This window comes from Athene noctua, chromosome 10 (genome assembly GCF_965140245.1).
Source record: "Athene noctua chromosome 10, bAthNoc1.hap1.1, whole genome shotgun sequence".
NCBI lineage: Eukaryota > Metazoa > Chordata > Aves > Strigiformes > Strigidae > Athene > Athene noctua.
Window position 1 is genome coordinate 24,434,621 of NC_134046.1, and position 24,292 is coordinate 24,458,912.

Here is a 24,292-nt window from a genome sequence, read left to right on the forward strand (position 1 = left end):
TTTTGCATAAACATTTATGACAAGGCTGAATTGCTGTATTTTTAATATACCTCCATGGAGAATGCAGGCTTAAAGTTTTTTCACATTTTCTTGTATCTTAAAAACCAAAGCTGTTTTAAATAACAACAATAATAATAATAATGATCTCTCAAGTCTTGAATCGTTGAATTTTGCAAGTAGGTGGATTAAAATATGTTAGCTATTTGCTTCTATAGGCACGGATGAAGTGCTCCAGAATTGTACAGAGATTCCAGACAGAATTTTTAGAAATTCCTCAGGCATCCTTTAAAATTGTGGACACGTTGTTGGAGCCCTCTTTCCTGCCCCTCTGAGTGTGCACATTGTGTGGCACAGAACGAAAGGAATAAAAGCTGCCTGTGGTTGAGCAGCTCTTCAGACCTGGCTGCTTTTAGCTTCACAGTGGTCCATGATGGTTGCTTGACCTGAAGTTCCTGTACCCCATATAGGATCACACAGTGCATGTAAGAGTAGTTCCTATAATCATATGCTGAATAATCCTCAGTTTACTTTCAGGAGAAGCCTGTTGAGAGTGTTAAGATTGGAAGTCCAGGGTTTTCAGGACTATCCAGTTCCTCTCCTTTGTTCATGGGGACACAAGAAGGGATCCAGCCAAAGAACTGAGTCTAGAATTTCCTGGTACAGCACATCCATCTGCAGCTGCCAGTCGCTGAGCTGTGGGAGATTTGTCAGTAGGGATGTTATCCCACAAAGCTCTTCCAGCTCTTCTTACTACAAAGAGTCTTTTGCCACAAAGTCCAAAGTGATTCTTACCTTTTCAAACCCCTGGCCTGAGTCAGTGACCAGTGAATCAATGGGAATTCATCATTTTCCTGACGTTTTGAGTAGACTGTATCATAGACTCTTATTTTCAGGCAAATCTGTGATCTGTTATGGGCTCAGGTTATAAACTCGGGGGAAATTTTTAGCATGCATTTAAGCACATGTTTCTCATCCATTTAAAATAGTTGGTGAATACAGGTCAGACACATCTGTCAGTGGATGGTGGAATGTTAATTATTTTAATGCTGGAACATTGAAATTATTTTATTAATGGAATTATCTTAAGAATTTCCTCTGTGTCTGCAAAAAGAATGACCAGCCCTATAGCCATGTTGATACTGAAATGCTTGAAAGAGAAAGTAACTATGTTCACATCATAACAAGAGAAATCCATACATCATTCTTTGTTGGTGCATCATATAGAAGAAATAAAAATAGCTTCTTGTCTGAGATGTTATATATAATATGAAGCTGTATGAGCATATTCTACTATGAGTAATGAAATATACAAAATTTGAAAACACTAATTATTAAACTACATAGTTTTCAAATAATTATTTTTAGACCAATTTCTGTAGAATCTTAAAAATAAGTTTCCTGGAGATACTTTTCTCCTTCTGTTTTTCAAATCCTTCCTTTTCTGTGTACCTGTGTTCCTGTTCCCAGTGAATCTCTTTCATCAATTCTGATGCCACTTTATGTTCAGAATATAAACTATGTCAAAATAAAATATTTGCTTGGCATAGATAGATTTAAAAAATGTATGTATCCACATTAGATAAAGCATTTTGCACTTGAGAAAATGTCCAGCTAGAAAGCAATAAAATAACTGGCATTGTTGACCTTTGTTGTTGGAGCTGATATTTAACCAGCAAATACATAGAGGTGAGATTTCATGTATATGTAACTATACCATAAATGAAAAACATATAAGTCAGTGTTTAAGGTGAAGTTTTAAAAACAAGGTGGAAGGCTCAAAAATAGTTAGATATGAAATCTGGCAACATGGAATTTGTTGAATATATTTTCAGTAAGTAGATAGTTCAGTTCGCTGCTATGTAATTGGAGTATCTTGGGCTATGCCATTATTTCATACTGGCATGTATGTTTGTTTGCATAGGTACGTGCTCACCAGTTAGTTTTACCACCTTGTGACGTAGTGATCAAAGCTGTAGCTGACTACGTCCGTAACATTCAGGACACCACTGATTTGGATGCCATAGCAAAAGATGTTTTTCAACATTCACAGGTAAAGTATAAAACAAAATATTGGTTTGGGGGTTTTTAAACCAATTTTGCTATACATTTGTGTTGAAGAATTGCATTCTGTAAAAGTAGTGTTCTGCATCAGTAGATAATAAGAATCTGTTGGTTTATGCAGTGTCTTAGAAAGTGAAATGAGGGTTATCTACACTTTCCAAAGGTAAAAATACTGCATTTACCCTCAGTGCTTTAAAGTTAAATTCTTGATAACAAAGGGCTTTTCCAGTTTGGCTTTGTGCACTGTCAATTGAGCATCGGTAGTCCATGAAGGTTGTCTTTTCAAGCTTTACCTTTACATGGATTGATGTAATATTTCTTGTGCTGGAATAGTGCTGTAGTCCTTAAGGGTCCATAGGCGTTGGTACCGTATGTGGTATGGTATGTGTTAACTACTCTGCAGTACAATGCTGACGTGCCTGGGTTTGCTCCTGACAGATCTTTATTTTTTTATTTTAGTCTAGAACAGATGACAAAGTTACTCGGTTTAAGAGAGCAGTTGCTTATTACTCAGCAACTAATAAACCTATGCCATTTCATCCACCACATTACCTAGGTAAGTAATCAAGGAAATAAGGCTTTTCATTTTAACTAAAACCTGGGATAACCCTACATCAGAAATAGTATTATTAGCAGGTTCTTATAAAAATATTTATATTCTTGGGCAGTTTTCATTGACCCTTGAATATGAGGTTTCAAAAGAACGTTTTCATAGGCTATGTGCAGAGGTGGTGTTTTCCCCCAAAAGAGAACAACTTGGACTGATTGTTCTCTTAGCTGTTGCTGTACTGGTTCTAGCATTAGAACACTGTGAGAATATGGTGCTGTAAACAACTGAAGTTTGGTGACCAGTTCCCATCATGAAGACAGTTTCTATTTCTATTCCATAAAACATATTTTCTGTTTCTCACTGGATTTACTTGATATTCTAGAAATCCCTTTCTAGTCTTTGGTTTTTTGATGTCCTATCATACCTGCTTGAATTGTTCTGGCGTTGCAGATTATTCTCAAGGTTTACAAATTAACTGTGTGATCACAGGATTTACTACACATACCTCATTCTTAACACTGAAACATAATTTGAGCTGAAATTTTCTAAAGATTTTCAATTACCATACTGGTATACTAATAGAGATTTTTTTTTCCTTCTTTTTTGGTGGGGTGGGGTGGCTTTATTTACGTTTGAACACCTGCATTAAAGGGCATTAAGGCTACTCTAGATCAAATATTCAAAGGTAGAAAATGCCAGCATTATATACCTTGTGTGATATTTTTGCCAGCTTCTTCATTATGGCATCTCTTGGGCTTTTTTTCTTGTAAGCTTCCTTTGATTCCCAGGTAGACTAGAAATGTGCAGTAATGAGACTTACAAAGAACTGAGAGAAGGTGAGACAAGTAAAATAAACTTCACAAGCTACAAAGTATCTTTATTAAAAGGCAAAAATGAATAAAACTGACTTAGACATACTAGAAAACAGTGATGCTAACAGAACAAGAATAAATAAACCATAGAAGATAAAGGATTAAAAGGGTAACATTAGTGTCAAATAGTGACTGTTTTCATGAGTGTTTGGGTTTTTCTCTTTTTTTTTTTCCTTCTTTTTTTTCCCCTCCTCTCCATTTGCAATACAGCAGCCAGACCAAATCAGTTTGGTATGCCTGGGATAGTGCCACCATATGTTCCTTCTCAGATGCTTAACATTCCACAGACCTCACTACAAGCAAAACCTGTGGTAAGTATAGCCCTCTGCCCTTCTCCTTAGGAGACACCTGCTGTGCTCATCAAATTAAAATCTAGGTGGGAAAGGTATATCTAACTTTTTTAGCGTGGGCGTTCACCAATTGAATTTTAGACTGGAACTAAAATGATGCTACAGACCCTGGTAGAACAATTTTTGTGGATGTCCGAAATGGCTGAGATTTAATGTGTACATTTGGAAAATACCACTTGATTAAATAACTTACTTTGTTTTAAAAGAAAAGGCTTTTTGTTACCTTCACTTAAGATCGATCACTTTATTTTAGGCCCAGCAGATGTCCAATCAGGGTGGGGCCCAAGGTCAGGGTCCATACCCATATAGTCTCTCTGAGCCAGCCATCACCTTGGAAACAGGTGGAAAAAGTCTTTCTGAGCAGAACAACTACAGTAACATTCCTCATGAAGGAAAACATACACCATTGTATGAGCGATCTTCTCCAATAAATCCAGCTCAGAGTGGGAGCCCTAATCATGTGGATTCAACCTATTTTCCTGCCTCTTCTACATCTTCATCCTCTGACAATGATGAAGGCAATGGAGGTGCAGTGAAGTAAGTTTTTCATTAGGATGTTTTCTTACTTGGCTTCTGTTAAAATAAATGTACTTTAAAAATCATTCATCAGTATCCTGGAAGTACAAAATCCACAAATTAGTGGAATGGTAGACCTTAAAAAAAATACATTTAGGTCACTATGACTGCAGACACATCCATGGTTTGCTCTAGTTGTCTTGTTTCTTACCAAGCAGAAATCTAAGACCAAATAATGTTGGGTGTTTTTCCACTTCTGCCCTTACATTTTATTGAAAGAAGGAGAGAATGAGATTTTGGTAAATGTCATAAAGCCTTTTGAGTTCTTTACTTTGTATAAAAGAAGTATGCCTACTTTACAGTGTAATTCATTAAAATTTAAGTAGCTAAAAACTATGAAACATCACTGAATTTGTAGAGTTTACACTTCTTAAATTTTGGGATAATGTGGCTTTGCAAAGAAACTTGGTGTGAATGTCAGAAATTCATCATTTAGGACAGTGTCTTTAGAGCCCTCATTGCAGGCCGTGTGTGGAACAGAGCAGCAGTGAAATTGGTTTTGCTCTGTTCTACTAATGTGCCTTGTTTGCTGCAGAAGTATTTCTGATTTCCACTAGATCATATGTCTGTCCCTGGCAATAAACTTGTGCCGACTTTCATTTAATTACTGCTTTCTAACCTACAAAAAGGAAATTTGAACAGGGGCAGTTTGTGTTTACTGTTGTCTTGTTAGGTGTAGCAGCTTACTGTGTGAGAATCAAAGCCGGGGGCTTTAGCAGGTCTGTGATTGCCTCTAAAAGTTTGAGGTTGTGTATAATAGTATGTTACTACTGAGTATTAAATTTTGAATGTGTCTACAAATACGCATGGTAGCTTGAACTTTGCTTTTTTGATGTATGCTGTCAACTTTTAAATATTATCATGTGTTTTGATTAGTAAATCAAATAAGCTTGCATGATTTCCATGCAGTGTAGAACTGGCAATGTACCTGCTTTATTAAAAACAGTATAAAATATTTTTCAGCATTTTTTTATAGTCTTGCCTTATGCATTTTATGCAATAAATTTTGAATAAATTTAGAAACTGAAATCTAGACAGTGTAATTTATGTTGCAGTTTGGAGACAGTCTTCTAATTGAGGAAAATTACTTGGTATAGTGACAAATAAGTTCAATCACGAATTTTTCCTGCATGAACATTATTTAGTCATTGTAATATACAGCTTTGAAATACAATCCAAATGTTGACATAAGGTAAATTAATAAGTGTCAGTATTAAAGTGTCTAACTGACATTTCTAATACATAGCATCCCTTAAAATAAGAGTCTCTGGCCCATAGTTCCAATGACAGTAACCGAGGACTTATCCCATTGTATCTTAAAATGGACTTTAATATGGTGTTTTTCTTTATGTTGTGCTTCAGCCATGTCAGTGGGAACAAAATAGGCTGGGAGAAAACAGGAGCCCAGTCAGAAAGTCAAACGCGTGGTGAGCTGGGAGACCAAACAAAGGTAATTTCTTAAGTTCCAAACATCACAATTATTTATTTTGTATTAAAGCTTTACGGCAAACTCTGGGTAGAATTTTCAATATTGATCTGTAGGATTTAGCGTAAACTTTTATACATTTTTGTGAACTACAAAACAACAGTTTTAAAAGTACAGTAAGAACTTTTCCAGGGAATATTGTAGAGTATACATAAAAATGAAAATTAAATAGGATGTGTTAGAAAAAAACAGATACAAAATAGAAACCAATAAACTTGTTTACTACTTAGCTAACAATCTCATCCTTAGATATTGCTATCTGTGTTTACAGTAGTGCATTATTTTGGTTTGTATTAAGGAGTATAGCAGTGTGAGCGTCTGTGGGTTCAGAGTCCGTGTCACATAACCTAAAATGTAGTGACAACAGGTCCAACACACATTTCAATACTAGCCCCAGACCGTTACAGGAGTATTAAAAAGCTCAGCTGAGGCATGAAAGTCCTTTATAACTGCCTGATATGAATTTCACATCATACATATTAAAGTAGCTCCACGGGACAGGGTGGGATAACTAAACCCTTGATAAAGACTTAACATTATCCTATTAAATTTCTTCAAGATTTAAAACCATTGTCAAATTAAGAGTATGGTGGTCTGTATTCCAAGTTTGAACTGTGTTCGGAAAGAACATTCAAAGCATTTGAGCTTAGTATCTATGCATCTTTGGGATGGAACTGTATAACAACTGTTAACTTTGTGTCAAAAAACCCCAGTCGTGAGTTACTTACACTGTAGACAAATAAATTATGTTCCCCATACCTTTGGCATAGAAATTCCAGTAAACTTGGGCTTTGTGCTTAAAATATCAAGCTGATGATTTCATCAGTGGTTATTATTTTTGCAGACTACACCCCGTATGATAACTGTATCTGCCTGCAGATTAGTCACCATATGCAAATGCTAGTTTGACCTATTACATTCCTTTCTTCTCTGCATGGCGGGCCATGTGCGAAGGCCAGTGCGTCCCAGCTGCAGCCCTGCCCGTGTGCTGCACAGCCCCGGGTCCTGCTGCGGAGGGGGAAGGCAGCCAGAGGGGCGGTGGGGCCTCCCCCGGCGCAGGGCAGTGGATGGCTGGGACATGCTGCGTGGCATCTCTGCCTGCCTGTCCTCATACACACAGATTTAGAGCTCTGTAAGCGGTGATTACACTTTCCAATAGATATATGCATGCAGTTCAACTTATAAATGCATCCAATTTAATGTATAAAAGCTTGTGAGTTTTACTACTTTTTTTTTTAATATCAAACCACTTCTTCAGCCTTCAGTAGCAGAAGATAGTTGCATCTGTTGAGCATAGCAGGGAGGATTATGAGTATATTGTGTAGATGAACTCATTTCCCAGAGAGGTATATATTAATGATTTTAAATAAGTATTTCCTGAAGAATTCAACTGAATGAGCTATGTGAATTTGTGAGGTAATTTAAAGTGCTGAGAACCTATCATAGATCAGACAGCAGCAATCCTGACAGTGCTTTCACTTAAATGTCAAAATTCCTTGCTCATAGTTGTCTTACTGTGTGGTTGTACATGACAAAGTTATGCTCATCTCATTTGAGTGAATGTATATTACTAAAGAAAGAAAAATGCTTTTAACTGTGGTAGTTCCTCAGCTTCAGTGTTTGGATATCACTGGAGCAGATCCAGAAGAAGCTGGGTACTGCAACCGAGGAAAGCATTGCTGTTGTTTGGGGGGTTTTGTCGTCTTCCCTCTGTGCTTCGCGTAACTGACAGTTCTGTAAACTTCTCTTTGTGGTCCATATTGCCGACTTTATCTTGTTGGGGTAGTAGAAGACAGGGACAAAAATCTTTAAACTGTTAAAGAAATATTTGATAATGTAATACAGATTTAATGGAGTTGTGATAACTCACGTGTTTATAAAAATATTCTGTATTAGTGTATTGTGTTAGAAGTGTTCTGGTTACAGGTTTTAACCATTTCTTCTGTATATTTTCATTTTTATAAATAAAATGAAGTCTAGATTACTAACTCTATAATCTTTCAGTAATGTACTCTTCAATTGTGTGCTTAAAATTAATCTGAAAATAATGTTGCCCCTTTGGTATTTTGCTAGGGCATGGTTTTTACTAATACACACCTTTCTGTGGAAGGTTTTTGGAGGTTGGGTGGAGTTTTTATTGTTTTTATATGCAGGTTTGTATTTTTCGTAAGAGCAGGCAAGTGAACAATCTGAGCTTGTTTGGGCTTATTTCTTATATTACTTATTCTGTGGGGTGAAATGAAATTTTCTACACAAATTGTGAAAAATATGATGTATCATCAAGTGAATAAATTAAATTTCAGTCTCAAAAGTTTTTAATATTACTCTAATAGTTTATAGGCACAAAACTAGAATGAACTCTGAAGCTAAAAACAGCTTTCAGTTTTGAAAACAAAGATTTTTAGGACTGAACTCTACTTTTTTTGTTAGTTTCTGTGAGAGTTACAACATAAATGCTTACAAAAGGTGTATTCATCAGGAAGTTTACAGTGGTTTTTTTGTGTGTCATATTTTTCCTATAAATTTGTGAACTACATTTCTAGAAATTGAATAAAATCCCCCTTTATTCTTATGATCAGAAAACGTTGCCATTTTCTCTTTATCTTCTCAGACAAGATAATTTTATGTTTAAAAAAAGCCCCAACAAAACATTTACAAAGCTTTTGAGTTCAGACTCTATATATTAAATGTGTTTAAACCATGTATTTTTTCCTGCTTCATTTAGAAATGCAAACTGAGAAAGGATGTATTCATGGAAGTCTACATAAACTGTAGACTTTCTGGCTGTCAGTTAACCCATTTAGTTGGTAGTATCGTAGAAATAGACATCATTTCCATTTTAAGATTAAGAGGTCATTCACATTTTATCAAGAAGTCATCAGTCCTCTTCTGTATTGTGCAATTAAAAATGAAACAAAATCACAATTACTGTTGCTGTTAATAAGCTTAAGTTTTGCAATAATATTTATTTTTTCAGTAATTTGCTTCTGCTAGCAAACAATGGCTGAAAGTTGCATTTTCTGAAAATCTTTTAGCCAGCTTTGGATAATGTAGTCTGCATACTGACACAATATGATGTGAAGATTTGCTATTTTCATTGTGGGTGAAGAAGGAAATTTGCTGTTTCTCTCAGTGATCTCCTGGTATGTTTCCGTACACATTCAAAAAGTACTTTATTTTGTGTGTTCTCTTATAGGCAGAAGGTTCCTCTAGCACTTCTTCAGGAAGTCAGGCAGCTGATGTCAAAGGGAATCAGACCAGTAATCCACAAATCCCATGCCTGTTGTCAATGCCCACCAGAAACCACATGGATATTACTACCCCTCCATTACCTCCTGTAGCACCTGAAGTATTAAGAGTGGCGGAACACAGGCACAAGAAGGGGTTAATGTATCCCTACATCTTTCATGTCCTAACCAAGGTATGACATTTAAAAATTATGTACTGTGAAATAATGATTCTGTAAAGATAATTTCGCTTGCATTTCTGGCTGAAGAGTATCATAAATTTACAGCCTTCTTAATGCTTTGAGTTTTGGTCCATTTTTTTTCTCCCCCTTTGTTTTCTAACCACTGATCTGGTCTGGTACATTGTACCAATAAATATTATTGTAATTAGAAGTGTTTACTTACAAAATTAAGAATTTTTCCTGAATAGCTGTAGATATTTTTATATCTCAGCACATGTGTGTATATGTCTGTGTGTGTGTGTTTTTATTTAGAGTCCATTTCCATCTAAAAACTCCTGTGTATGTGCTTTGGTGTCTGTGCCATGTCTTTTCTATTTTCAGTGTTCAAAAATACTTAGACTGTTTTCCCTCACAGTCTGATCCCTCCCATCCCTTGTAGGTAGCCCTGATAGCAGCTATAAGAAATCCCTTTTGTATGATCCTAAAATGTAATTATAGATGAACTCGATGATGTTCCGAATTTTTATTCATTTTAGTTTGGCAGAACATTTCTGATGGCCTTTTTTTGTTTTGGTTGGCTGTTTTATGTGCTCGCTTTCAGATCCCAGATTAGCTGCTAGCATTTGCTCACAGCCTAGGATTCTTTACCTGCTCAGTGTGTCCAGTAGAAAAAAATCTACCTGAATGGCCACATAAGGACACCTTGGAAAGCAGTGGGAGAGCTTCTTACCGAGATAGGCAGTGATAACCTGCTTCATTGTGTCTGGAAGCTGCTGAAGTCTGTTTTGTGTTGAACCAGGAAGGAGCCAGAGCAGTGGTGTTCCTGCACAACTCTATTTTACTTAAACTAAGTCTCAAAAGACTTAAGTTCATTGTTCCTTTTAAGTGCAAACAGATGTGTCCCAGAATGAGAAAATTTTAATCTTCTTCCTCTTTAGCATTCAAAACGCTTAGTACTGGTTCTCATACATCAAGCCCATTCAATGTATGTATTTGTACAGCATCTAGCAAAATGGCACTGCCCACAGTCCTGTTAACTTACATTCAGCTTAAAAATCCACTTCAGGACAGCTCGGACTGTAGGCAGGGATCTAAATCCATAAAAAGAAAAGTTTCCGCATCATGGTTGAGGTTTGGATTCCCTCTTTCCCATGTGTGTGTTTTGCGCTGTAGTTTGTATTGCTGTTGTGTTCTTACACTTCTCTTCTTTATCTCCTTGATAAGAAGAAGAATCAAGAAGTGTGTGCCAACCATTGATGCCTGTTCTGTTTCACACTTTGCAGAGCCAAATATCCTTAGTACATTTAATACTACTTGATGTTTAATCATAGAATTGTTTAGGTTGGAAAAGACTCTTAAGGTCATTGAGTCCAACCATGAACCTAACACTGCCAAGTCCACCATTAAACCATGTGCCCAAGCACCACATCCACACGTCTTTTAAATACCTCCAGGGATGTTGACTCCACCACTTCCCTGGGTAGCCTGTTCCAATACTTGACAACTCTTCTAGTGATGAATTTTTTCCTAAAACCCAGTCTAAACTTCCCCTGGCGCAACTTAAGGCTATTTCCTCTTGTCCTATCACTTGTTACTTGGGAGAAGAGAGCAACACCTGCCTTGCTACACGCTCCTTTCAGGTAGTTGTAAGGAGCTTGTAGGGATAAGGTCTCCCCTCAGCCTCCTTTTCTCCAGGCTAAATAACCCCAGTTTCCTCAGCCACTCCTAAGACTTGTGCTCTAGGCCTTTCACCAGTTTTTTTGCTCTTCTCTGAACACACTTGAGTAAATTCAGTGCCCTTTTTGGAGTGAGGGGCCCAAAACTGAACCCAGTATTTGAGGTGCAGCCTCACCAGCACCGAGTACAGGGGTAGGATCCCTTCCCTGTCCATGCTGGCCATGCTATTTCTGATAAAAGCCAGGGTGGTATTGGCCTTCTTGGCCACCTCAGCACACCGCTGGCTCATATTCAGCCAGCCCTTGACCAACCCCCCCTCCAGGTCCCTCTCTGACTGGCAGCTCTCCAGCCACTCCTCCCCAAGCCTGTAGTGCTGCTGGGGGTTGTTTTGACCCAGGTACAGGAACCAGCACTGAGCCTTGTTGAACCTCATACGATTGGCCTTGGCCTATTGATCCAGCCTGTCCAGATCCCTCTGTAGAGCCCTCCTACCCTCAAGCAGATCAACACTCAAGCCCGACTTTGCGCATCATATCACACAATGGGAGGAAACAAATTAAGTGCCTGCATTTGAGAAATAGGTATGTAGAAGTGTTCCAGGTTATCTTGCTGTTACGTATAGAGAGAGACCTTCTAGACATACCTTAAACCTAAAGTAGCTTTGTCTGAGTTAAACCTAACAACATCCTAATGTAATCACTCCAAGATGTCACCTATGGTATTCATTACTAGGACAGTTTAAATTATTAAGTGAAAAAAGCAAAACAGAGTGCTTGCTTGTCGGTGTTGAAAATAAAGGCTGATATTTCAAGCAGTGAAGTCAGTCATTTTCCAAGAAAATTTTAACATGGTTGGATACACAGAAAACATAGAATGTTGCTGCTGTTTTGAGAGAGAATGTCGAAAGGTTCTTTCATGCTTTTTTCTGAAAAAGTATAAAATGCTAAAGTTTTATTTATATGTATTCAAAACCAACCTTACTTACATAATTCCATTACAATTTTTTGACCAGGTCTTCTAATAATGTTGGTTTTTGCAGAGAGTCCCCAATACTGTTTCAAATCCTTGCACCAAAAGTCAGACTGGTGTTTTTCGGCAGCATGAAAACTGTCTGAAATCTAGATCAGCTTCAAATGTGCTTTGACTGTCTAAAAGCGCATTAGTGTATTTTCATGTGTACTATTTCACTCTTCAAAGTATCCATATTTGAAAATTACTGTTTAGGTAATCCTTATCTGCAGATAGTCCAGACAAAAAAAAGGTGTGTGATAGAGAAGAGAAAGAGGAAAGCAACAGGGATAATCTGAGTCTGGAAATTTATTGGAGGAAGGCAAGTAGATTGTAGGGTAATCCTTCTCTGGTGTTACCTTCACATACCCAAGAACCACATTACTGCTGAATCACATTTTTCTTGACTAGGTGAGAACTATATTAGAGCTGGATTGAGTTCCCATGCATACGTAAATACTGTAACATGTCATACTTTTCTGCTTTCTTTCATGCAAAAGGGTGAAATCAAAATTGCAGTTTCTATAGAAGATGAAGCCAACAAAGACCTGCCTCCTGCTGCTCTCCTTTATAGGCCAGTTCGTCAGTATGTTTACGGAGTCCTGTTTAGTCTGGCAGAAAGCAGAAAGAAAACTGAAAGACTTGCTTTTAGAAAGAACAGACTTCCACCAGAATGTATGTACTGTAGAATCCATTCTTTATTACTCTTCCCTTTGCTATGTTTTCATATCCATTTGTATCATGATTTGAATGAGAATAGTTGCTAAGATTTCATTGGTGTAGTGAACACTGGAGGAATTTATGGCTTATTTGATCCCATGGGTAATAGTAAAAGATGTTGTTAATTTGAAATTTTATTTCCTGTAGTCATTTAAGAACTATAAATGTTATCATTTCTAAGCAAGCTCTGGGGTTTGTTTTTTAAAATATATGCTCAGGCTATCAGGCTTGCAGCAGGTAATGTGAGTTTGTGATGTAGTGTTCAAAGTATATGGCAGAACTCGATTATAGGAAACTTCTATGCATATGCATAGAAATTTGCATACGTTTTTCAAAAATGAGGACGCATATGTTAACTTAGCCTGTCTTCCCAAGTGTGTAATTAAATGTAGTTCAGTGAAATTCACAGGTCTCTAGTATCTTCCAGGTATTGGCATGTTAAAACTCACTTTAAATTTCGCAGAAGTCATAATACAAGTAAAGGTAGACCTGGGTGAAGACAGTAAACTTTCGCATGCTTGTCAAAAGATCCTTTTGTTAATTCTGTGGGATTAATGTTAATCTTCATATTAATCTGGAAGTTGTCTTTTAAAGTCTTCTGCTTCCAGGAATTACTGTCATCCATAAAATTCAACCTCCTGGTTCCACAGTGTTTTCCTTATAATGAAATGCATACAAGGAAATGATTGAACTTTACAGTAGCATCTTATAAAGGTTAAAGGAATGCTAAAGCATTAAGTGAATGGCAGCAGCGGTATTTATATATAGGAGTCTGCTGTCACCAGACTAAATTTAAGAATCAGATATTTAGAATGTATGAAAGCATCATTCACAGTCTTCATGTGTAAAAGGCTAAAAATAAGAATCAGTTGTAAACGTTATGTTCATTCCCTCTTTCCATTTTTAATTCTGAAATGTCTTTGTACATTCATAGTGAAGATGATAATCTTCCAACGTTTGAAATACTTAGCTAGTTATTTTGTGGGAATTAGTATTTACCCTACTTGAATAATACCTCAGCACACAGTATCACAAACTTCTTAATTCTTTAAATTCATACAGCATATTAGTATTTCAGGTTACAAGGTTATTTCGGGATTAAAATAGTGACGTTATTTGCAGTATTCATTTGTCCTCATTAGACTTCTGTCCTTAAAAGTGTACTACAATGTTTGTAGAGGTGAAATAGCTGAGTGCTGATGGTCTGCTTCAGTTTTCAAAATGTTTTTATCTTGTAAACTTAGAAGGTTCTCTGTAGACTACTGGGGAAACCTATATAATCTCTATTCTCTTTTCATATATATGCTTTTCAGAGGTTTATTCTCAGTGGAGACTAAGAACGCTACTGCTGACTTGGTTTAGTTACAGGAGCTCTGGCAAGTCACAGGACACATTCAGCTACTGACCTACTTCTATTTTAGGACTGACCACGCTCTTAAAAAATAATTTAAAAAATTGAATGCCTGCCCAAAAGTTAGGTGCTTCACTGCAAAACTAACAATGCTAGTAAAGGTGGATTTGAGCTAAGATGTAAGCATCTGTTTTGAAAGGGTTGTGTTGCAAGAACACATTTATTTTTGTTACCTCTTTGACAAAGTAGCAAGAATTGGGCAAGCTATGCAAGATGCAGAGAACAGTGTCTTAAGCGGCAAGAGCACATTTCTCAGATCGATTAGTCACACTTTAGCCCTTACTAACTTTTCTGAGGATTTAGTGAACTAGTGATGCTGATTCTCCTTCAGTGTATTTTTTGTTGATGCTCTCAAAAATTAATGTTATGAAACAGTTTAATTAAGACAATTAAGAGAAAATTTAATAATTAAGAGACATTAAGAAATTAATTTCTAAAGAAATGTACATTGACTGTAAGATTTATGTAGGGGGTAAAGAATGTATTAATATCTATAATCCTGTCATCTTTGATGTACAAACCATAACGCTGACAACATAATAGTTGTGCATGAATAATTTGCAAGTATATTGCATGCGAGGGTTATAGGAGGCTATGAAAAATACATAATAAAATGACATGTTAGTATTATTACTGAGTATATAGGCAGCAGGATAATGGATCTTTCATAAAATGGATGACTTCCTGTCTTATATCATTATTTTTACATAGTTGAAAAGCCAATGAAAAACAACAGATCTGTTGGTAAGAGGTAGTCAGTGAGGTCCTTCAGTGATAATTGTCTGCTAAGTAATGCCTTTGCTGTACATGTCCTCCTGTCTGCTCCCAGAGGATATGAAAAGCTGAATCACAAAGTTCTTGATTGTGCTTTTGCTGCCAAGGGCACAGCATGGGCTGTGCTGCCATTCCTTCTGAGGAGATGGAAAGTGTCTGATTTGCTCTTCTTTTGAAGCTCTGAAACGGGTCATTTCCCATGTTCTGATAAATACATATGTGTAGATGAAACCATCTGCCCTTCCCACTCTGGAAAAATGCACACTTGTATAAGCTGTCATAACTCCTGGTTGGATCCAGAGGTTTGTTATTTTAAGCCTAGACACCTTGTGATGTACTGTTCTCCATCAAGGATGTATTCAGCTGATGCTTGTCCTGCCAAAAGGAAAGCCGTATCTTGGGCAGTAGCCCTTTTGCAAAATAAAGCATGCTCAGCTCAAACTGTGATGTCAGTAAAGATTATAGGGTTAAAAATGAGGCTTGATTAATCTGCCTTAGCTATCTCACCTTCTAGTGGTGTTGGGTACCTCACACCTCATATTCAGTTCATGGGGAAAAAAAAAAAAAAAGCAAAGAGCATACCAAAGCCACCTGAGCTGTAATTACTAGCAAAGGCTCTAACAGAGAGCTTGAGCATGCAGGATGCTGTTGCTAATGTCTTCAGAGGCTGTAACAGCACTCAGGCAGTTTATCAGGCAGGTTACTATAATGCAGATTGATGCTGACCCTTTTTACTTGGACTGACCTTAAAGTGTTGTGAGGGTAATGTTCAAAGCAGATGTCAATACACTCTGCAGTTGCTTAAGCTACTTGGAGTATTCAAATCTGCTGATCAGCTGCAGGAGGAAGTTTAATATGAAAACCAGCATAATTAGCACTGTGATGTTGTGGTTGAAACACACTCTGATCTTGAGTGTTTATTGTAGCTAATGTAGAGTAGACATGGCTTATCTCAAAGTAGAAGGCCTCGGAGGAAAACACAAAACATTCTTCTGAGGACAGAGATCCTTAGCAGCTGAGGAAGACTGGCTTTGGCAGCAGTCCCAGTACAGAGTTGTCAAAGGTGTAAGAAATGCCCTAGAGAAATAAGTGGATATGGACAAGTCCTCAATTCATCCCTTACCTTAAATGTTAAATTTGGGTAAACAGTGCTACAGTTACTTGTCGACTGATACAGCTGTAATTCCTCATCCCCATCATTCAGAGAGAATACTGTTTGCCAGTGCACTAATGACCTTCATATTAAACCGTTCTGCAAGAATCATGGTGACCTTTCCAATAATAACCATTACTTCACAAAATTTTGAAGCCAGGGTGGATTTCCAGTGTGACCTCTACAGGTAGTATGTTTCTGAAGACAGTGTTTTGAGAACAGAGGTATTCTTCCTGTGGCCTTAACCTCAGAGTCATAGAAGTTGTCATCCCCAGATTAAATGATTTGTACCAAATTTGAATCTTGAAACATAGGTTTGTGGGTAGAAAACGTGGACATACTCCCTTCTTCAAAACTTGAGATATTTATGTGTGAAATATATGTGAACAATGGTGAAACATTTGTGTTCTGTAGAGCTGTTTCCTTGCTGTTGTCAGCTGTTGCAGGAGTTGCAGAACCTGAGCAAGTGGTCATCTGAGGGTGCTTAGATGTCATGTGCATATAGAGTTTGCATCTGCTTGCCTCTGGAGGGAGGCAAACAAACTGAGAAACTTGAGTGCAGCTAGGAATATTGCTTCCAGTGTTGAAGGAAAGAAAAAAACCTCCAAAACACAACCACTTTATGTCAATTGTGAACAGTTTGGCGCTTTTTTCTTTTTCCTGCTAAGAGATTAAAGTGTTCTGCATAGTAGCCTCATTGTGTTTGCTGAAGGAGCTAAGTAGTTTTGGTCCAGAAGTATCTCTTGCTTCTGAGACCTAAAGCAGTTGAACAAGTCTTTGAAAGCCTACATAAAATACATCCTTTTATTTGTTCATGTTTACTGTCCCAGGCCTAAATAAGAAGTAGAGACTGGTGTGATGAACTATGCACAAATAACAGAGTAGTTCTGCTGGCTTTTAAAGCCCATCTTCTATAGCTTGGTGGCATATGAAAGCTGGTAGCAACCAAAATAGAACATGATATTGTAGTGAGGCTGCCTACTAAATATATCGGAATATTTATTTTCATTGCTGCATGTTATCTTTGTTATCCTGAGCTCTATGAAATGTAGATATAATGTTAGAGCAGTTTTATTCCAGAAAAGCATGAGAGTGCCTTGGGATGTTCTGGAGGCTCTGTTTTTAGTCCCAGTCATCACCTCTGATATGGTTTGACTGCCTCTAACTGTAAAATTACTTGTAAGGCTGATGTCTGTTTGCTTGAAGGAGACTCTGTAGTTGTAAGGGCTGTCCTGGCACGAGCAGTACTCTCTTCTCGATCTGTAACAGAAAGGTTTCTAGCAGAAAGAGCAGGTCTGTGCTCTTGCCATGAATCTCTCTGGGCTGTAACCTGAACCTTCACTAACAAGCTCCTTGAATCTTTCCACACTGCGTAACTGGGCTCTGAGTTAAGAAGAGTGCAAACATTTTGAGCTGTGTCAAACTTGGGGTCATTCCAAGGCCAAAAGTATCATTTCTCAGTCTTGACTTTTTTTTTAAACTTTCTGTTTTGGTTGCCTTCAAACGTAAAGGGAGATGATTTATCAGCAATATAGAGTTGGACAGTCTTTGTTTTGATGTGAATGAAAGGGAGCTTAGCAGACACAAAAATACTGACTTCTTAATGGAAAGCAGTGCAGTACATTTAAAGACTTATGTAATGTTTTGTAAACTTTTTAGTCAAAAAAACCTCCAACCAAACCCACCCATATTTAAGATCTCATTCCATTGCAAGTATGCCATAAGTTTTAAGTCTGATTTGAATAAAATCACTAGGATCATATTGCCCTTAAAAGACCACACATAGAACATATTTGTATTTATGTTCTATTTTTATTTTTGAATTATGCTGTTTGTTTTAGAAAAATATATGTAGTTCCTTTATGTTGTCTATTAATTTGAAAATAGTAATGTAAAATTCCTAGTGTACACTTGGTTGCATGCACTTACAAATTAAGTGCTCATAATTGAAAGATGGCCCATACAGTTTGAATTACCAATTTGACTGTGTAATCTAGAACATTGGTATCTGTTGAAGCCTCGAAGTGAAGCTTTTTGGATCAAAATCTCTTGCATACAAAATTTTAAATATATGCTGCTTTTTAACTCAGAATGTTTTATTTGAACTGTTGCCATTTTGTAGTTTCACCGGTGATAATTAAAGAATGGGCTGCTTACAAAGGAAAATCTCCTCAAACCCCTGAGCTGGTGGAAGCACTTGCATTCAGGGAATGGACCTGTCCTAATCTCAAGAAGCTGTGGCTGGGAAAAGCAGTAGAAGACAAGAACCGAAGAATGAGGGCATTTTTGGCCTGTATGAGATCAGATACACCAGCAATGCTCAATCCAACTAATGTGCCCACTCATCTTATGGTGCTCTGTTGTGTACTAAGGTCAGTACCTAAGGTAAAACAGAATGAAAGAAAGGTTTTATACTGTGTAAACTCTGACATGTTTGACTTTGTATTAAACCATGAAACTGTTAATTCCTATTTGCAGCGTCACTAGGAGAAGGGGTTTGTTTTGGTTTTAGAACATTGTTGCAGTGAGTCTTAAAAGCATGCTGTATATTCAGTGTTTGTTTCTTCTGTCTCTAGAGGACTGAAACAAGGAGGAAAAAAAAAAAAAATTTTGTTGCAGACAGGCCACTGTAGCATTTGAATTAATTTACCCTTATTATATGCTAGGCTTCAACTTACTAAAAAATAACATTTGGGGTCTGAGAGGCTATGTTGGTGAAGTTGTAAAGCAAAAGAAAGAGTTCTTCAGAGAATGGCTGCATAGCAGCTTATCGGGATGCAAAGTTCATGTGAATGAAACTGCCTGTGATGTGTTAGATTCCCTGTGTTAGAATTGCTTATCTAGTTGAAATGATGATAACCAACAGTTGAAGTATTAATTCTATACTTCAGCTTTTCAAAGAGAAAGTCACAAGGTTCAAAATACTTACCTGTTTAATTTTCAGATTGAAAATTGACTGAGGAACTGAGAGATGCTTACCTTTTTGCAATACAACTAGTTTATAAATCTGACATAACCCAAGGTTAGCATGTTGCACCTGAAAAATTTTAAGCCATTTCTGAAAGTGATACATGTAAACTTGTCTTCAGTTATATTGAACTTTGTCTTGTCTTTTAAGCACTAAAGCCCATTTCTTTTTCTCTTTATAGAATAGTAAGTATACAAAAAAATAGTCCAAATGTCATCTTAAAGCAGAGCTCCTCATTTCATTTAGACAGTGTGTTTCTCCTGTGACATGTGACATATATAAATTTTTATTCAGTAAGACATGGTGAGCATAAAATTCACCAACTAGATAATTTTTGAGTAATGTGTCAACTGGAAAACATGTTCACAAAGTCCTTTTACCATGAGCCTTTCTTATAAAGACCATTGATCTTTATATTATTTTATTTTTAGATGTATCAGAATCCACTTATGTTTTAAATTCTATTTTGGCAGCCTGTCCTCCCCTTCTTCACTTGAAGCAGCATTTGCACAACTGAGTCACAGCCAGTAGCTCTTCCATATGAATTTAAACAAATTTAAGCTTCAAATCTATTTAGTGTTTTGGCCTTTTTAACTATTCAAGTCTAGACAACAAAAAATATGTTTTTGTTGTTGCATTCTTGTGACCTCTGATGGCATAAAATACCACTTGATTTACCTATTAAAGGAAGCTTCTGAATAATTATGGGCTTTCTCTGTAGGTATATGGTACAGTGGCCGGGGGTTCGTATACTTCGTCGCCAGGAACTTGATGCTTTTCTTGCCCAAGCATTGTCTCCAAAGCTCTATGAACCTGACCAGCTTCAGGAACTCAAGGTAATTCTTAACTATAACTTTCAGAATTTAAGAGATTTATTCCCAGCTGATGCATATTGTTAACTGTAGTGACTGATGTGTACATGCCAGTCTCTCTAAAAGCCTTGCATAATTACCTATACTTTCAAAAATACTAATCTTAATATTTTAAAGTGTTGCAAAAATTGATAATCAGTTCTGTTCTACTGGTTGGATATGCAACAAAAATCTTAAACATATTTTATGCAGAACCTTTTCTCACAATTTCTTAAGTAATTGTCTCAAAAATTTGAAACAAATGTGCTTCCATTGAAAAGTTTAAAAAAAAGAAGAGGAGAAAGACGTCTTCCTTGTACGGCTATTTTTAAATGCCAAGCTGGTTACTTTTTCATGATTCAGCATTCAGAAGATTTTTGCAACTAAGTGTAGAAATGGGGAGAGACTTGCATAATCTTGAATGGAAAAATGCAGGAAGAAAACAGGGGAAAGCAGTTTGTTAATAATACAGACTTGTAGAAATAATTATTTTGAGGGTTTTAAAAGTTAAGATTTCAGTGTTTCTATTTTTTTCTAATACAGTAGTATTATACAAAGTAAATACTGCTAGCTTATTGGTAAGAGTTGTTTTGTGTGGTATCCTGATTGTAAACACAAAATGCGATTCAATCTGTGCAACATCGTCTTAGTCTGGGGGATTTCTCCACTCAACCTTAATATGCTCACAGTGAAATTTCCTCTTCTAGCCTTTGAGATAAAATATACAAGGTTTGGTTTTGCTTTTACCTTATTTGCTCTTCAGAGTTTGTTCAGAACCTACTATGAAGTTCTCTGAATAAAATGATAGAATTTTGTCCTTTTTTTTTAAAGCAAACATTTTTCTGAATGGAAATACTTCCAGATGCTTCTTTCTTCATAATGTATCTTAAGCCCAATAGTGTATTTGATAACTGAAAGCTATGGGAGGTATTAGAATATATAGGGAATGCACAACTGGAAGTGATCCATCTTATCTCCTGTCTGCTCTGATGGTCAACATAGTGGAAGAGATGAGATGCTAACTGCCTCTTCATGCAGCCTCGTCCTGAAGAAGTAATTTCAGACAGTCTTTCATGTACTGTAGGGCTCAAGTCAGGACAGTCTGTGCCTGGATACATGCTGTCCTAGTTCAGTCAGCAAGGAGGTGGTGGTACTTGTTTCCAGAGTTTCTTCATTGACAGGTACACACTGCAGAGGGGCACAGACAAAAGCAGCAATCCTAGCACCACGCTTCTCAGAAGAAACAGTAATTAAACTCACGCAGATTTCAGCTATTAGGCTTTTCTGTATTTTGCCACTGATACCAAGTCTCCAAGAACATTCTCAAAGCTAGCAAGTGACTATTTCTCTTCTGTGGGAGATGTGCAGAATCTAGGTTTCATTCTTCCATGTAGGACCCTGGCAAAGACTTCTCAGTCCCACTCTATAAACCAAATCAGTCTGCTCATGGAAACCCAGCACTTATCCATAGAAGTACAACTAAATGTAAGGGGAAGAAAACAACTGAATCCACTTCAGAATCTATTTGACCTTGTCACACAGCAAGCAGAGAATTCACATGTTACTGGTTGTAATGGCAGAGTTAACAGAAAAACAAAATCCACTTCCCATTTACCAAAGACTGAATGCTAACAGCAAAAATAAGAAATAATTACATAAGTAAAATCCAACAGAAAGACATTTATTTGGCCTTTCCCTCATTGATGAAAAGATGTGAAGAAACACAGGATGAAGACAGCTATAATGAACACCTGATGAGTTCATGCAAGACTGCTCGTTTGATTCAACACTTAGAACTGGATTGCTGCTGACATGAATTATAAGTGTATTAGATTCCTGACAACAGCGTTTTTGAGTACTCCTCATTGTGGCTAATTCCTTAAGAGCAGCCTGAATGTAGATCCTGTCCATCAAGAGAATTATTCAGGCATTTGCTGGAACTCCCTTTTCAAGGTGTTTCCTAGATGTTCATGCTGGAGCCCTGTGTGCTTACTGGGTCTTTCAGAACGCCAGAGATTCTGGTCCAAAGAAGATGGCACTTGTCTGCATTGTATGGAAACCAGTACTTTGTCATCGGGGAAGCATGTGACCAACCTCTGCCAAAGGAATGACCTGGCAATGAGTTATCCTGTATGTTCAGCAGGAATATGCGTAGCTCCTCTGAGGTTACAAATCTGTAGGACTTGGCAGAGTATAGTGGAGAGCCTTTTTGAAGTCTTAGGAGAACCATGAGAGCATGGTTCAAGACATCTACCCCAAGCTCTCCTGAAGATGAGTAATTGTACCTGTAGGTATCAGTGGAGATTCAAATGACAGTTTTGCATGCAAGGCTTCATGCATCAAAGAACAGCAGTGTATTAGCCACTCAAGTCTTCAATGTCCATTTTCAAAACAGAGCACAATAAACAAATAACATCTAGGGGCAGAGATTTTAGCAAAGGTATCTGTAAGAGTTATCAAAGTCTTGCTTCTGTCTTAAGATTTGATGCAAAGAGGAAGAAACCCCATGGTGAAAATTGATGGCCTTGGAGGTCTAAGAAAGCAAATACCAGAGAAAATATTTTTTCTATTCCCACACAAAATGAAAGGCAGAGACAAGGCAAGTGATAAACAATGCACAATATTTTGTTTAATATAAATTGTTCTCTGATTTGTATTTTTAAATTGTGCATGAAGAGTAATATGGATCATTTCCATAATACATGTTGGTTAACTGAAAGATGCAATATTTCGTGCAGTTACTGCCTTCATGTGAAACAGCTACTTCTCTTTTTGTTGAAGTCAGAAAGAGCAGCTGAGTTTGAACCCAGCTGCATATCTGCAGAATGATCTGGATAGTGGTTTGGATCGTAAAGGTTGCTTATGCATAAGGAAGGTAATGTAGTTTAATTTTAAAATTGAATACCAAGGTTTGAAAATGTTCCCAAGAAAGGGCTGATATTTTCAGAAGTATTGTAGAGAACACTAGTAGTGATATTTTCTTATGCCAGAGCTAAAAATATATTTGCTGCAAGCAAATGCTTTTTGCTTCCACCACAAGCTACTATTCATTATTTAGTTCTACCTTTGTGTATCTATCCTGCAACCTAAATAAAGCTGTTCTATGCATAAGCATTACTTCATTAATAAGAGACATTATAACAGCAAAATCTTGTATCAAGCTGATAGAAAATCCATTATAAAGGAGTTGGAAGGGAAATGTGATACATGGGAAGAAAAATTGAATGCTTAAGATGGGGCTTGTTCCTGAAACCTTCTACAGAATATCTCAGAAGCACAAGATTACTTTAAATAAATTTTTAAATGGAATTTTCTACTGCTAATTTGCTATCTGTGCCTTTAAAGCTTTTCCTTGCTATAGCCTGCTTTAGCATTGTTCGAAAAAGTCTGTACTGCATAGTGCAGCTGAAGTATGTGTTGTACATGTTCTAGACACCACATGCTACAAGTTAAAGATGAGTATTTTATTTAAAACTTTTTACTGACTTCTTGATGTGAATTGAGTTAAAACATTAAAATATTAGAAATAATTGCCTGTGCTTTGTTGTTGAGAAAATAAGAGGTTTTTGGTTTTATTTCTCACCTCTGAAGTGGATGGATGGATGGGACAGCAGCCTTCCTGAGTATTGCAGTTTTGCATATACAGGTGATAGATTCTGGTGCATTCTTCTAGTCAAATTGGCAATTACACGTGAGAAGCCTGGACAACCTTTTAAAATTGCTCTCTTCAAGAGTTTTGAAAGTAATGTAACTGTTGGAATAACTTTGACTTAGGTGTCATTATTACCTTACTAAATTTACTTTTTTTTTTTAAACAGATTGAGAATCTCGATCCCCGAGGAATTCAGCTGTCTGCTTTATTTATGAGTGGTGTTGATATGGCACTTTTTGCAAATGATGCTTGCGGACAGCCAATTCCATGGGAGCACTGCTGTCCGTGGATGTATTTTGATGGAAAATTATTCCAGACCAAGCTCATCAAAGCAAGCCGGGAGAAAGTTCCGCTCATTGACCTCTGTGATGGTCAGGTGTGTAGTTTCAGAAGTGTGACAAGAGTATCAAGTGTGCCAGATTTTCAGAAGTGTTAGATGTGGTTGGTTTATCAGTCATTTACTTCATGTATCATCTCTACACTTTGCTGGGTCAAAAACTGGCTGATGGCCGGACCAAAAGACTTGTGCTGAACAGAGTTAAATCCAGTTGACAGCCCGTCACAAGTGGTGTCCCCAGGGCTGGGTGTTGGGGCCACTCCTGTTTAACATCTTTATTGATGCTCTAGACGAGGGGATTGAGTGCACCCTCAGTCAGTTTGCAGATGACACTGAGCTGGGTGGGAGTGTTGATCTGCTCGAGGGTAGGGAGGCTCTGCAGAGAGACCTGGACAGGCTGGAGCCATGGGCTGAGCCCAGCTGCATGAGCTTCACTA

General features: G+C 37.2%; 1 protein-coding gene across 5 annotated transcripts in view; it reads left to right on the plus strand.

Annotated features, from left to right (window-relative positions):
* Nucleotides 1–24,292, plus strand: part of FAM120A (family with sequence similarity 120 member A) — a 56,621-nt gene that overhangs the window by 19,138 nt on the left and 13,191 nt on the right. For 3 of the 5 annotated variants that reach the window (XM_074914339.1, XM_074914342.1, XM_074914340.1), the window contains exons 4-13: nucleotides 1,922–2,050; nucleotides 2,521–2,617; nucleotides 3,694–3,794; nucleotides 4,087–4,370; nucleotides 5,772–5,859; nucleotides 9,092–9,316; nucleotides 12,490–12,664; nucleotides 18,170–18,419; nucleotides 19,737–19,851; nucleotides 23,685–23,894. In XM_074914339.1, coding sequence (XP_074770440.1) covers nucleotides 1,922–2,050; nucleotides 2,521–2,617; nucleotides 3,694–3,794; nucleotides 4,087–4,370; nucleotides 5,772–5,859; nucleotides 9,092–9,316; nucleotides 12,490–12,664; nucleotides 18,170–18,419; nucleotides 19,737–19,851; nucleotides 23,685–23,894 — 1,674 coding nt within the window. The remainder of the gene's footprint in view (nucleotides 1–1,921; nucleotides 2,051–2,520; nucleotides 2,618–3,693; nucleotides 3,795–4,086; nucleotides 4,371–5,771; nucleotides 5,860–9,091; nucleotides 9,317–12,489; nucleotides 12,665–18,169; nucleotides 18,420–19,736; nucleotides 19,852–23,684; nucleotides 23,895–24,292) is intronic. The other 2 variants (XM_074914341.1, XM_074914343.1) reach the window with 1 other exon arrangement.